The 13965-nt window shown below is 33.7% G+C and overlaps 1 protein-coding gene and 1 long non-coding RNA gene across 6 annotated transcripts in view; one reads left to right on the forward strand and one right to left on the reverse strand.

Moving 5' to 3' along the window:
- The window catches only part of LOC128175528 (uncharacterized), an 18762-nt gene extending 16308 nt beyond the window's left edge, over positions 1 to 2454 (forward strand). Inside the window, exons 3-4 of the long non-coding RNA XR_008242695.1 lie at positions 1393 to 1478; positions 1967 to 2454. This is a non-coding gene — a long non-coding RNA (uncharacterized LOC128175528). The remainder of the gene's footprint in view (positions 1 to 1392; positions 1479 to 1966) is intronic.
- Positions 1 to 13965, reverse strand: part of LOC128175527 (patatin-like phospholipase domain-containing protein 7) — a 55568-nt gene that overhangs the window by 31141 nt on the left and 10462 nt on the right. For 4 of the 5 annotated variants that reach the window (XM_052841223.1, XM_052841221.1, XM_052841220.1 and 1 more), the window contains 11 exons: positions 13416 to 13482; positions 12932 to 13012; positions 12275 to 12346; positions 10178 to 10346; positions 9346 to 9602; positions 9101 to 9178; positions 8579 to 8653; positions 8135 to 8268; positions 7768 to 7899; positions 7197 to 7370; positions 6742 to 6890 (listed from right to left, as the gene is read on the reverse strand). In XM_052841223.1, coding sequence (XP_052697183.1) covers positions 6742 to 6890; positions 7197 to 7370; positions 7768 to 7899; positions 8135 to 8268; positions 8579 to 8653; positions 9101 to 9178; positions 9346 to 9602; positions 10178 to 10346; positions 12275 to 12346; positions 12932 to 13012; positions 13416 to 13482 — 1388 coding nt within the window. The remainder of the gene's footprint in view (positions 1 to 6741; positions 6891 to 7196; positions 7371 to 7767; positions 7900 to 8134; positions 8269 to 8578; positions 8654 to 9100; positions 9179 to 9345; positions 9603 to 10177; positions 10347 to 12274; positions 12347 to 12931; positions 13013 to 13415; positions 13483 to 13965) is intronic. The other variant, XM_052841225.1, reaches the window with a different exon arrangement.

Below are 13965 nucleotides of genomic sequence, written 5' to 3' on the forward strand. Positions count from 1 at the left end.
GGAATTAGATCAAAAGGGAGAGAGGAAGAGAGAGGAATTATAAAATTTTGTTTAAATAAAACATGTTTTTTAATTTAGATATTTTACCTGAATGTCACTACATGTGTGTAAATAACGACATGTGATGTCTGTTTGAAAAAGTCAGAGAAATTGATAGAAATAAGAGATAAAGGAATTAGATCGAAAGGGAGAGAGGAAGTGGGAGGACTTATTACAGCTTTTTCTTCAAAGGAGGCAATTTCTTTGTTATTTATTGAGGTACTTTACCTGAATGTCACGTGTGTAAATAATGAAAAGAGAGAAAGAAGTTGATAGAAAATAAGTTAAAGATAAAGAAATTAAAGCGGAAGAGAGAGAGGAAGTAAGAGGACTTATTAAAACATTTTGTTGAAATCAAGGGATTTTTATTCTATTGAGATACTTTACCTGAATGTCACTACATGTGTGTAAATAACTAAATGTGATGTCAATTAGAGAGAGAGAGAGAGAGAGAGAGAGAGAGAGAGAGAGACACTAAAGGAATTAGATCAAAAGGGAGAGAGGAAGAGAGAGGAATTATAAAATTTTGTTTAAATTAAACATGTTTTTTAATTTAGATATTTTACCTGAATGTCACTACATGTGTGTAAATAACGACATGTGATGTCTGTTTGAAAAAGTCAGAGAAATTGATAGAAATAAGAGATAAAGGAATTAGATCGAAAGGGAGAGAGGAAGTGGGAGGACTTATTACAGCTTTTTCTTCAAAGGAGGCAATTTCTTTGTTATTTATTGAGGTACTTTACCTGAATGTCACTACGTGTGTGTAAATAATGAAAAGAGAGAAAGAAGTTGATAGAAAATAAGTTAAAGATAAAGAAATTAAAGCGGAAGAGAGAGAGGAAGTAAGAGGACTTATTAAAACATTTTGTTGAAATCAAGGGATTTTTATTCTATTGAGATACTTTACCTGAATGTCACTACATGTGTGTAAATAACTAAATGTGATGGCAATTAGAGAGAGAGAGAGAGAGAGAGAGAGAGAGAGAGAGAGAGAGAGAGAGAGAGAGAGAGAGAAAAGTCAGTGAAATTGATAGAAACAAAGTTAGAGACCAATACATTTTTGCAAAAGGTAGAGAGGGAGTGAGAGGACTTATAAAAGAAATGTGTTCAAATGAGAGAGAGAGAGAGAGAGAGAGAGAGAGAGAGAGAGAGAGAGAGAGAGAGAGAGAGAGAGAGAGAGAGAGAGAATGTAGAACATAATAACAGCTACAATATTTGAACACTTTTATAAAGGTCAATTATACATTTCTTAAAACTTCCTTGTATAACAAAACATAACCTTTTTTTATGAAGAGTAAAAAAAAGTAAACAAAATGTTTTTTTATGTTTATTGTTGTCTTATGCTTTCAGGAAAAATATCCAAGCTACATGAGGTTTCCTGAGAAAAGTGTTTGTCTCACATGGAAAAGCCATTGTCTAAGATTATACATATTAAGGTAAATGTATAAATTTAATGTTCTTTCTTAAAAAGAAATATGCACGAGAGAGAGAGAGAGAGAGAGAGAGAGAGAGAGAGAGAGAGAGAGAGAGAGAGAGAGAGATTATTATCTATATTATATTATATTATTTATATATATGTCATAGAGTGTAGAGCGGATACGATGCCCCTATGAACTGAGTTAAGGCATAAAAAAAAATTGAGAGATAGGGAAAAGTTAAAATAGAGAGAGAGGGAGATAGTGTGTGAATTTAAAGTTTAAAGTGAATTTTTAACTTAATGCCTCTACATGTGTTTTTCATTGATAGTTATGAGAGAGAGGGACAGAGAGAGAGAAAGAGAAAGATAGATATATAGAGAGAGAGTGAGTAGTGATACCTTTTAGTATTGCATAAAATCTGAAAAAAGTACACTTAAAAGTCTTGCTTTACAGAGATGAAACACATTCTCAGAATTATTATTTTGACAAGCATTTTTGTGTTGCAGCACCAGTGTTCAGACAAAGGTTAACTTCCTAGATAGACGATTGAGGACCAATAGTGTCAACGGAAAAAAAATCTACGCCATGAATATTGTTTTAATCAATACTGGTTTAGAAATGATAATGAAATTCTGGTACATTTTTTATTAATCGTGTGGTTTCATGTATTCTCCCAAAATGATGATATGAGAGAATCAATACACTTTTTACGTGTACATGTACGTGTAAATTCAGTAGCATTGAAAGTTGGGTTACACAATGTACATATTTTGCTGTTTTAATGTTCCTAAACGATCATATTGCCTTGTTCATATTAATATTTAGATGTTTTAGTAATACTCAATAAAAAGTCAGAGTCTAATGTTATGTCTTAATTACTTTCATAATCATTGATATTCATTTTTATTTAATGTATCAACATCACTACGTCAAAAAAATACATGCGCGGATCCAAAAAAAACTTCAGGGGGGTCGGACGGTTATTTGAGTTTGTCCGGAGGGGGGGGGGGGGGGGGTCCCAGGCATATTTTTGGTAATTTTATAACGTAATTTAAAGAAATTTGAATTTTGCAAGGGGGGGGGGGGGGTCCAGACCTCCCTGACCTCCCTCTAGATCCTAGCATGAAATAAGCTTAGCTAATGCATGATCTTGTTTTTGTTTATGCCTTGCAATATTATGTAGAAATAATCCATGTGATTGAGCATTTTGGTGTGAATAATTGCATGAATTTTTATATCATAATCTGTAATTTCACCATTAAAACTAGTGTTCTACTCAGTAGTTGTGCCGTCAATCTGTCTTTAAATAACCATACAGCTTTGGCTGAAAATGAAAGATGATGGATGCTTGTATATGCGTGTGATATACATGTACATGTAGGTAGAAGTACGTGGCCTGTGATAAGATTTCTCTTTCAATAACTAAACTGCCACGGTCCATTAGTTGTTCTAATAACAACATTCGGTTTTAGCTATTCAAAAATTAAAAAAATAATTGAAAAACAAATAATTGGGTTTATTCAAAGATTTATAGGTTTGTTACATGCACCTTGAAATATTTCGCACTTTGAAAATAAATCAAAGTGTGTTACTAGTAATTTTGGAACCAGTTAAACGCGCTTTTAATTTTTTTTCAAAGTGCGTTGATATCGTCGATATTTTAAAAAAACTGTTCAGAATTTGGTCCAAATAATTGATACTTTTATTGATATACAATAACTGATTGTTTTAACCTTGGTTTGATATTGTTTAGCTCAATGGGATATATTTAAAAACAAAGAACCCAATGCATTCTCAGCTTACTTTATAAACAGTTCTCGATTAGAATTTTTTTCTCATAAGCTTACGTAGTTTGACAATTTACACAAGAACAAATCAGGAGTTTTAAATTATCCAAATATGATATAAACTGCATCGCGTAGCAATTGCCTTTTCCTTTTTTGTCTATGCAGCAAAATTAATGTACTTCTTATCTGATACATTGGGCTATATCAGAAACGTTTACTTCAAGTTGCTGAATATCATACGTTTTGGATAAAAAGATAAGGGGTAGGCAACCTTCTTCCTGAAATCAATTACTAGTAAATGATGCACTGGTAATTGACCTGTATGATTGGTTAACCCACACCCACCCCCGTTCTCAAAGACGGTTAATGAGATTTACTAGTGTTAACAATTCATCATACTATCAGCAAATTAGAAATTCAATTCCAGGTTTTTTTATTTTAACATATTTTTTCAAAGTGCGTTAAGTGTTTCGATAATAAAAAATGTTGAAGTTCCTTCATAACACACTTTGAATTTTTTTTTTTCAAACTGTGTTTGCTTAGTCCTAAGTATAACGCGTTTTAATTTTTTAAGTGTGTACTTTTCTCAAAGTGCGTTGCCACATACGTTATTTAAAATCCACTATAAATCACAAAACTTGTGTGCTATAATTCTTTAGAAACTGTACAAAGAATGTATGGTGTATCAAATCATTTGATAATGAGAAGATGGGACAAATAAGTAAAATTAATGTAAGTAGTCAGTTTCATGTGTGTATTTCAAACCTGACAATGTAGTGAGAATCATGTGTGTCTAACTGGTGGGTCACGTGGTCTGATGTAGTGGAGTTCAGGGGGAAACCCAAATTTTTAATATAATGAATTTACGAATTATCAGCCCCCTAGGCTAATAAGAGTAGACAGTCTTTTATAAATTTGCTCAAATTTTTTCTTCACGACCCTTAGAAAATAGTGTAGTGACTTTCTGGTGAAAAGTCATGTGTAGTGAGTTTCATGTCTTTACGAGTATGTGTGTGTGTGTGTGTGTGTGTGTGTACAGAACAGGCAACGCGGATCCCGTATTGGCCCGCGTTACCGTCACGGTATTTTTATCGTTCCCGCGATACACCATCGCGGTTTTTGATCGCGGTATGGATTGCGACCGTGATGACACCGCGACGGTGTGATTTACCGTTATTCCTGCTGCTGCTTGTTGTTGTTACTTTACCTGTACTGTACATTACAGGCAATGCGGGTCGCGTAAATCCACGTCAAACATGCGACTTCAGATTTAAGCATAACAGCTGCATTGTAAATAAATTGTGGTCCATATTATTATAAAGTTAGTAAATCATATTTATGAAATAGAATTTCATGAGATCGGAAACTACATTCGAATTACAACATAACATGAGTATTACGCTGTTAAATTTTGTGATGTGTAAATAAGAACACATATCTTTGTATTTGACGTGCTTTATTCATTTATTATTTCTATTAGTTGATAATCCGGTTTTTATAACAATCTTAAAACTAAATATTTTCATTAGATTAACTCGTACGAATGCAGAGCAATTTCATCTTCTCATTTTATAAGTTGACACGCATAGCACCGAAAACTGTCAATACATGTGTATGTTTTAAATTGAGAAATGAACAAATGTCGGGAATCAACTAATAAATCTATTTTTCCATTCAATAATAAAATTATCATTCATATATAAAGTTGGTGCTGCGTTAAAGCACATGGAATCCAGGGATGTATATACGTCCCAGTGGAATCATAACGTGTTATGTCAGTATGCGTTTCCTGTGTATACATATAAAGTTTAAGTCACGATCATTTTCTGTGTATACATGTAGTGATTAACAAACTCAGGGTAGAAAACGACATGCCCTTGAGGTTTTTCCACACCTATTCAAGACAAAAGAAAAAGTCTATATCGCGTACGGCTTCGTCTAATCGCACAACACCTTACTGGAGAGAGAGAGAAAGAGAGAGAGAGAGAGAGAGAGAGGGAGAGAGAGAGAGGCATTTAGGCGTAATTTAACGTACACTTATGTGAAATATACTGATATCCAATACTAAATATTCATAAAATAAGTATCCATAAAAAGAATATGGTACACTGTGATTGAATCCATCATGCAATTTCAGATTTGAGTCCACGTGCTGCACCTGTCAATCAAATCAGCCCGCTAGCTCTACCACGTGTTCCCCTCATGATAAAGTTTCTTTCTATTAGTTTTATTTTTAATAAAGAAAATAAGAAGTATGTCTAACAGTTAAGTTTTTTTTATAATGTTCGTGATGCATGATATACTAGTACTGGGTTTGGAAAGTTAAATTTGTTGTGTTTTTTTTCTATCTCTCGTTTAGTTTATATAGGAGGTTTTTTGCGGGAAGGAACATCTTAAACACGTTTAGCGATTAAAGAACGCAGTAAAATGAATCAATTATTTGATATAACTATTAGTAAAATTGTTTAATATGTAGAATTCTTCTTGGTCAATCGTTACACAGATTATCTACCTGTCTCATTCCTGTGTATTCTGTGCGTTCAAGCGTAGAGCGATTTCCTGTCAGTGCGATGGTTTCACACCTTTGTGTAAAACAATTGGGACTAAAGTCAAATAAAGTTAACTTCGACATTCATGGTGGCGGGGTAAAGTTATGAAAACGGGAAACGGGTTTACATATTTGTAGCCATACTTAAAGTAACGCAACACAAATTCACTAAAACGTGAATTCACAAAAAATGTTCTTTTCACGTAGAAGATCTTGTAAGAAATGAACAGAACGTGCTAAAAATACCGGGCTGGTAATTTTATAGGAAGCCCTAATTTTTAATCACTTGCTAATCGTTAGTTGACACGCATGGACTTCAACAACAAACAATACAAATGTAGGCGGACCAATTAATTGTTAAGAAAACACAATCACACAGCGTACACATTTATGATTTTATTGGCAATTTAAATCATTTCAATGATAATTTTTAATTTAACGACCTTCTTAAAATATGATAATGGATTCGAAAATATTTTATTTGCAATTGCTGCACAAGTATTAAATTAAATACTTTAATAATTTATTTAATAGCTATGAACTAAAAAAAAATAGTAAAAAAGACTCAAAGTATTTCGATTATAATCTCTGTCAAAATATGGTTAAATATCGTCATTTAATATAAAGAAACACGCAATTTATTTGTCACTCGGGGAGATAACTCCCGTTTGTATACGATACTTTTCCATCGATAATTTTACCGTGGCGGGACAGGTAGATGATGAGTTTACCGTGATGGGAACGCGGTATACCTGTCTCACCTGGCCGATCACCTCGATGTGTTTATACCGTGACGGGGCGCGGGAAACACGGGATCCGCGTTGCCTGTACTGTATATACATGCAATAGATTTCAGATGGTTATACAAGAATTCATAAAAACGTGTTCACCTGAAAAAAGTGCACAACTGAGAGATTAATTTTTTAGAAAGATGTCCAGAACTGACCTGCTATTGGGAATGAAGTGGTGGATTTAGTCTGTAGTTGTCCAAGGAGTCTCTCTCCCAGTAAGTGGATCAGTCGCGTTACAATCTGTGGGTATTTACGCTTTATCAGGTTCAACAATTCTGCAGGTAATTTTGCACATTCTGTGTCTCTGTAATAGGAATCAACCATTTTGATATTAATTATTGCTCTCAGATGTACATTTTAGTCAAGTTAACCCCCCCCCCAGCATAACTTTATATCATAATCATTTAATACATGTACATGTAGGTAAAATAACATAATCCTGTGAAATAAGCTATAACCTAACGACCTCTTTTTGATAAAAATACCAAAAATGTATTAATTTTTCTCCTGCAACAGACATTTTGCTTTGAAAACAATAAATCCTGTAAGAAGATTAATATTTACCCTGCAAACAGAGTGCACTAGAGGTGTTACAGGTTGCTGTTTTTACCTGACAGCCATGACGGTGGTGGTGCGCTTGGCCTCGGTCAGCACCTCCACAATCCCCACCAGCTCCCCCCGCCCATACTCCCCCACCAACTCCTTCTTGCCATTCTCCTTGGTGATGACTGATCGAAGACGACCGGTCAGGACGATGTAGATGTGGTCTGATTGGTCTCCTTGTCTGGTCCAATCAAAAATAATGTTTTTGTGAATTAATGAGTTACTAGACTCATTTTTTATCTTTGAGGGGGCCCTTTTCTACTGATGGAGAAAAAAACAGACTAGTCTGTTTAATTGACTGTTTTGATTTCAATTGAGATTTCCTTTTAGATTAGAAAGTTGTAAACACAAATAAGATTTTCATCGTTCAAAGCTATTAGCAAAATGAAAGCATAAGCTACAAATTAATTTTTGAGCAAACAGACCAATTAATCTAATTTAAATCCACATTTTAAAGACAATCTAAGAACATATAACTTTTACATCTTTTTAAAAATTTGTAAACTGTGACCTAGCATGCATTTGCAGCATGCACAGAAGAAATTGTAGAATCCTTTAATTTCCACTTTTAGAGTTACCTAAATAGAGCTTTCCCGGCTTCAGTAAGAATCCAGTCCAAAGCAAAGTCAATCTGTCGAACAAACGGGGTCATTCTGACGACAGAGGTGTGAGCGCAAGACAGAACAACGGAAGGCTGGGCTTGCATAATGCTGCAAAAGTCAACATCTTTTTTTACAGCACTAACACTTCAAATATTACTACCTCAGTCACAAGATAGAATATCATCAAATATACTTTGTTTTTCTTTTGATTTTAAAATTGTGCTCAAATTTTATTCACCTGTTTTTCATTTCATTTTTTTGAATGGATAAAAAGTTGAATTGATACACAATAATACACACTTATCATGTCTTATGTTTGTGCTTCTTACTGACTAAGGAATACCTGTAGAAGTCCTCCTTGGAGATCAAGACTAGCCTACACTCGTATTTACACCTGATGGTGAAGAAGGAAGGCTCCCCGGTCAGCACGGCTAAGGCCCCTACCAATTCCCCAGGGTACGCATTAAACAGCAGAGCCTGTCAACCAATCAAATCACATTAATATCAATAAAGATTCCTGCGTTTCTTTTTTTTTTAAGGATATGTTGAAAACAATTGTAAAGTCTTCTTATTTTGGTTGTTTACTTATTTTTTGTACATGTATTAAAGGCATAATTTATTTTTTGGAGACTGAAAAATAGAACTGCTGGCTTCTATTATAAAAAATATCTCAAGTCTATTTTGCTCTATTGGTATAGTCATTTAATAGTACATTGATACGACATATAAAACAAAATGAATACTGAAGCAGTCGAGGGTCAAGACTAAATTGGTGCAGTATAATTACCTCCTTTTGTTCTTTGCCAACCACTTGCTGGAGAAGTTTCAGAGTTCCTGCCACCACAAAGAGTAAACTGGCATCCTGGAGGGGAGACATAAAACAGAACTTAACAGATGGCTTATCTCTGTTTCCAATAATTATTATCTTATAAATGACAATTAACAAATTTCTTTTCAGCGACAAAATAAAACCAATTAAACAATGTTAGAGTGACTGTGTCTATAAATACGCATTTCATTGATTGGTGCATGTAGCTTTAACATGTCTGTAGAGAAATAGAAATCAAGTCTTGTTGGTACAGTAACATGGAAATATTTGCTCGTTTTATCATTTCCAGAAAATTTATCAATGTGACAATAATTTCAATGTCTTTCTTAAAAAAAAATATAACAGCCATGAAGAAAAACTAATGCCTCAAACCATGCATGTTTATCATAAATTTTACCCCTTCACAATTCTTTTTCTAAATCAAAACTTATGATTTTGATATAAATGAAAAATCTGCTGACATCTATAACATTGCCTGACCTGGTCCCCTTGGTTTAGAATTGTGGTTCCTGCCTTGTATTTTCTCAAAGACAACCTCCCATCCAGAAGGGATTCATCCTATAAAATAAGGAATTATCCATTTTCAATGTTTACCAAACCAACAAATGATACTAAATACTTTAAACTGCTTAGATCAGCAATTAATTCTGTCATTAGTTGCATACACAACACTGTTCTCCTAAGAATTCAAATAGAGAAAATCCTCAGCATACGTTAACACAGACCTGTAAGTTTAACAGCTTGATAAGATCTTTTCTGGCACACTCCAGAGCCTCCTCTTCACTCGTGTCCACACTCGTCTGTGACACGTACATTCCTGTGTCAGACATCTTCTTCATCCGTGACCTTGGGACATGACCTATGACCTTCACTGGATCGTCTGAAGCTTTACTGGTCTCTAGGTCCAGACTGTTTATTCTGGCTCTCTGTGCAGCAGCCGCAAAATCAGTCAGCGCTCCGTCTGTGTCATCATGCGTTTCTCCTGTACAAAGAGCAAATGACAATTTGAAATACATCGTGTGGTCAAAATATTTGACGGAAATCTCTTTTTAACTTGACGATATCTCAGAAAGGATGATAATCATTTCTTTCTGTGAGACTTATCATAGGGTTATTTTGCCTTAAATTCATTGCACAATTTCTAAAATCTAAAACCTCTCTTTAATGACAAGACCATAAAAATTCAATAATTTACCAGACATAACGTTTTCAGCTCAATTTTCTTTGGAAAAAGTCCCTACCAGACTTCATCTTTGTTAAGAAAATATAAATGTATTCAATTTTGATAATCAGATTGTTTCATTGCCAGAAATGGAAAGCAAAATCTTTAAAACAAAGAACCTCAGAGCCTTGTGCAATGATTGTTTTTCACAACACATCTTCAATCTGGTTAACTTCCACTTAACCAAAATTCTGAACTCCTTATTTCCATTTCACCATGTTCACCAACATTGGGATTTTATTACCTGTGTAAAGTCCATTTCCTACCCAGCAAAAATCAGTCACCTATACAAATTTCAGAATTTTGGCAAAATGGAAAGACACCCTCAATCTTACCGTCCAGTTTATCCTTGCCCTCACTCCCCAGCTGAGCTCCTCGCTGCCCGGGCTCCTCCCTGTCCACACTGATGTCCCGGTGCCAGCTACTGTCCCTCACACTGCTGCGCTGTTTGTGGGGGCTGGACTGGAACCTCCCGGATAGTGTCCGCATCTCCTTCTGGGTCACCTGTACAGGAAACATGATGAATAGAAAAATTATTAACAAAAGTGTACTACGTAGGTATCTGTGAGATTAGGCAACACATTCAAATTCATGTCAACATTAATTTGAAAGAAATGAAACATCTTGATCTAAATTTCAAAATTAATAACCAAGATTTAATTAAAAAAAAAAAAGGATACAAAACACACATCACAGCAAGTTATAAATCAATTGATCAAAATTATCCGTGAAAAATAAGAAGAAGAAAAAATCTTCAAACTGTCTGTAATAATGAATGAATTTTTCATATTAAGGTTATTCATTCAGAAATAAAAAGTTATTGTGTTATTCTAGCCGTGTTCTACTTCATAGTGACTGTGTGAATCTAACAGACTGATATTCTGGTCTATATAAATAAGATGATTTGCAAATTAAGGGAACTTTGTGAAAACAAGAATTTTAATCCAGTGTTATGAAATTCTTCATTTTAATCTGTCGAGTCAACCTTTTTATCTCAAATTCCATATGAAAAAGATAAGAGATATATCAAGATACATGAACAGTAGTTCGGACTTCAAACTTACTTTCACATTTCACTCTTGACTCCCGATATTGTTCAAAATTATTTACCAAGTTTGACTGCACTTGTAATGTGTGTTTATAAATATGTACGTTCAAATGATTGTTATGTAGTTTATTATCACATAATTTATGTATACTATATGATTTTTATGTAGTTTATTGTCACATAATTTATTGACATTACATGTATTATATTCAATTTATACATGTCATAGTATGCTAAAATTTATTTACTTGAGAAAAATATTAAAGTTAACTTTGTGACACTTAAAAAATTCGATTGAATAAACTTCCTTCCCAACTAAAACACATCTATTTAAATGAATATTATTAAAGGATCATTCATGTATATTGATAGATGTACTGCACTACAAATAACTTTCTAAATATATTAAATAAAATTAAACACTGAATTGGAAAATATGCTCTGCAACCTTGCATGCAGAAAAGTAATACTAAAAGTACCACTTTTAAAGAGTCAAAGTCTGTCATATAAATTAGAAGTACAAAACTTTAAACTAGTAGTATATGGCATATATATGTACATGTAGATTCTGTATACAGGGTTATTTTCGCCCCATGCAATTTTCACCCATATACACTTGCAAATGTCTTGAATTCGCCCAGACACAGTTGTGTTAAAAGAGAGATAATTTGAGACTTTGGAGCTCACCCAGTCTTAAATTTGCCCGCTGACAACGAGAGCAAAAGGAGCGAAAATAGCGAAAATAAAACGAGAGCAAATATTTCACTGTATACAGTAAACAAACTCCAAAAACAATCATTTCCACACCTACATGTATTTAAACACCTGACCACCAAATATTACATGGTAGAGGTAGATGGAGCAGGGTCTAGCCTACAAAGTATTGTAAATGGGATCTACCCAGGACAACCTCTGCCGCCAATGTTTTCTGATTATTATTAAATTTCACAAGAGCAGATGTGTCTCATTTATTTTTTCATTAATCATAAGAGGCAGAGTAAACTTTTCCTTTTTCTTACATTTCAGTTCACAGCATTCTGATCATAATAGTCACACAAAAGCCTTGTGAAGATTAATGGAGGTTAAATAGGAAATTGTGTATGCCAACTGTATTCAGCATAATAATATATTCCTGACCAGCAAATCTTTTCTAATAATGTTCTAAAAGAAAAAGACTATTTTTCTTCATCTCGAAAGATCTGAACAGTTTTGGTGATAAAGTGTAAAAAAAAAAAAAAGGCATCTTAGGAAAAGAATATTTCTGTACTTCATTTGAAAAAATGAACTTTTTTGAAGTAACAAATTACTGATAGCAATTGGCATACACAAAGGATTGGAATAATTAATACTAAGAGAAATAAATCAGTTAAACACAGATACACACAACACAGATGCTGTGTCGTTTGGCGCTAGCTTGGCCGATCATTCTCATGGCATGAAGTTCCTCGATAAGTTGCTAGAAAAAGGGACATCAAACATTACATCTTGTTTCTTTAGAGAAAGCACTCACATTAAGCTAAAGCTTGAAACAATCCAAGTAGAAAAACTTGCATATGATTTTGAATCATTTATACATATATCCGCACAAGAACTATTAATCTACCGGTACTTGTTCATTAATTTCAACAGCTTCCTTCTTTATGCAATGCAACAAAAAACATTAACGAGAGCACACTCAGAGATAATAAGCAAGAAGTACATAGTACAAATCAATTTTTCATGATCATTTTATAATACATGTAATCAAAATATGTTGAGTCTTGTCGGTTTTAACAATGCCTTTGACCAAGCCCAGGGGCAAGAAAACTTGGATGAGCCCCCTTCTTATCTCAATCTCATTTAAAAAATATACAGGAGCAAAATTAGACAGAGATCAAACCTGAGCTTGTATAAGTGTTTTATGACCCCTGTATCCTAAGCCTGGTCAAAGACATCACTATAATTAATCAAGTGACACATATAATTTAATGCAGAACCAGGGACCTACACATAAGGTCAAGTCCTTGATCTAATTGAGTCAGACCTGTGTGACTGTACTTACAGAGCTGATGAGTTCACTGGAGAGACCCAGGTAGTTGTGTAAGGCTGTGAAGGTCACTCTCTGGAGCCGGATCATAATTATCTGGAATATGCCATAGCAACATAGAATACCAAGTGGATAGACATATGAGATACAGTTATAATTATATTGAAAGTTCATGTACATGTACCAGATATGTAATAATTTATTATAAAGTTTTGACATTAAACATGAAATATTGAAATAGTGACTATTACATGTTTAATACAATAATTGAATATTATAGATCTTTTTTTTTCTTACATGGAACTCTCAGTTATAAATAACATGAAAGGCTTATGAATATTGCATCCTATACAACCACATTCCTATCACAAATATTGTGGAGTTATCTACACAGAAAACAAAATTGGACCTTTCAAACTCCCATATTTTGATAAGGATCAAAAAACATCATGTATAGGGTAATACCTCAAAGCAACTTTTTTGCTGACATATTAATTACCTGTACAATGCGAACAAGCGACTCTGGAAATCTATCAAACATTGACTGGAAAGCGATAGCTGGTAACCTGAAGAAAAAAAATAATGAGAAAATGTTTAATCCATGCCCAAGACTAAGGCAAAATAATTAGAAAGCAACCAATTATTATTGATGAATGACCTTGAAATTATCAATTCATTAACTTTCACCTTTAAAAGGTCATGGTCACAATTTAATTTCTAATTTTATTTATAATTCCTAAAATGCCTGAATTGCATATGCCTTGGGTATACTGTAGTGCTTTACCAAAATTTGAACAAGGAGTTGAATTAAAAGCAAGACACCGAGCCCCCAATTCTTAATCATGTAAACTAGAACCTTGCCATGCTATTGCTAACATTAAGCAAAGGTAGTACAGTTAAACATCATTATCTCGAACGAGATGGAACTGTTGAAAAACTTTAAGATATCCAAGTATTCGAGATATCAAGGGTAAATGCCTAAAAAACAAATGGTTAGGACTTACAAATTACTTCGAAATATCCATTGTATTCGAGATACGAGTGTTCAA

This window comes from Crassostrea angulata, chromosome 3 (genome assembly GCF_025612915.1).
Source record: "Crassostrea angulata isolate pt1a10 chromosome 3, ASM2561291v2, whole genome shotgun sequence".
Classification (NCBI taxonomy): Eukaryota; Metazoa; Mollusca; class Bivalvia; order Ostreida; family Ostreidae; genus Magallana; species Magallana angulata.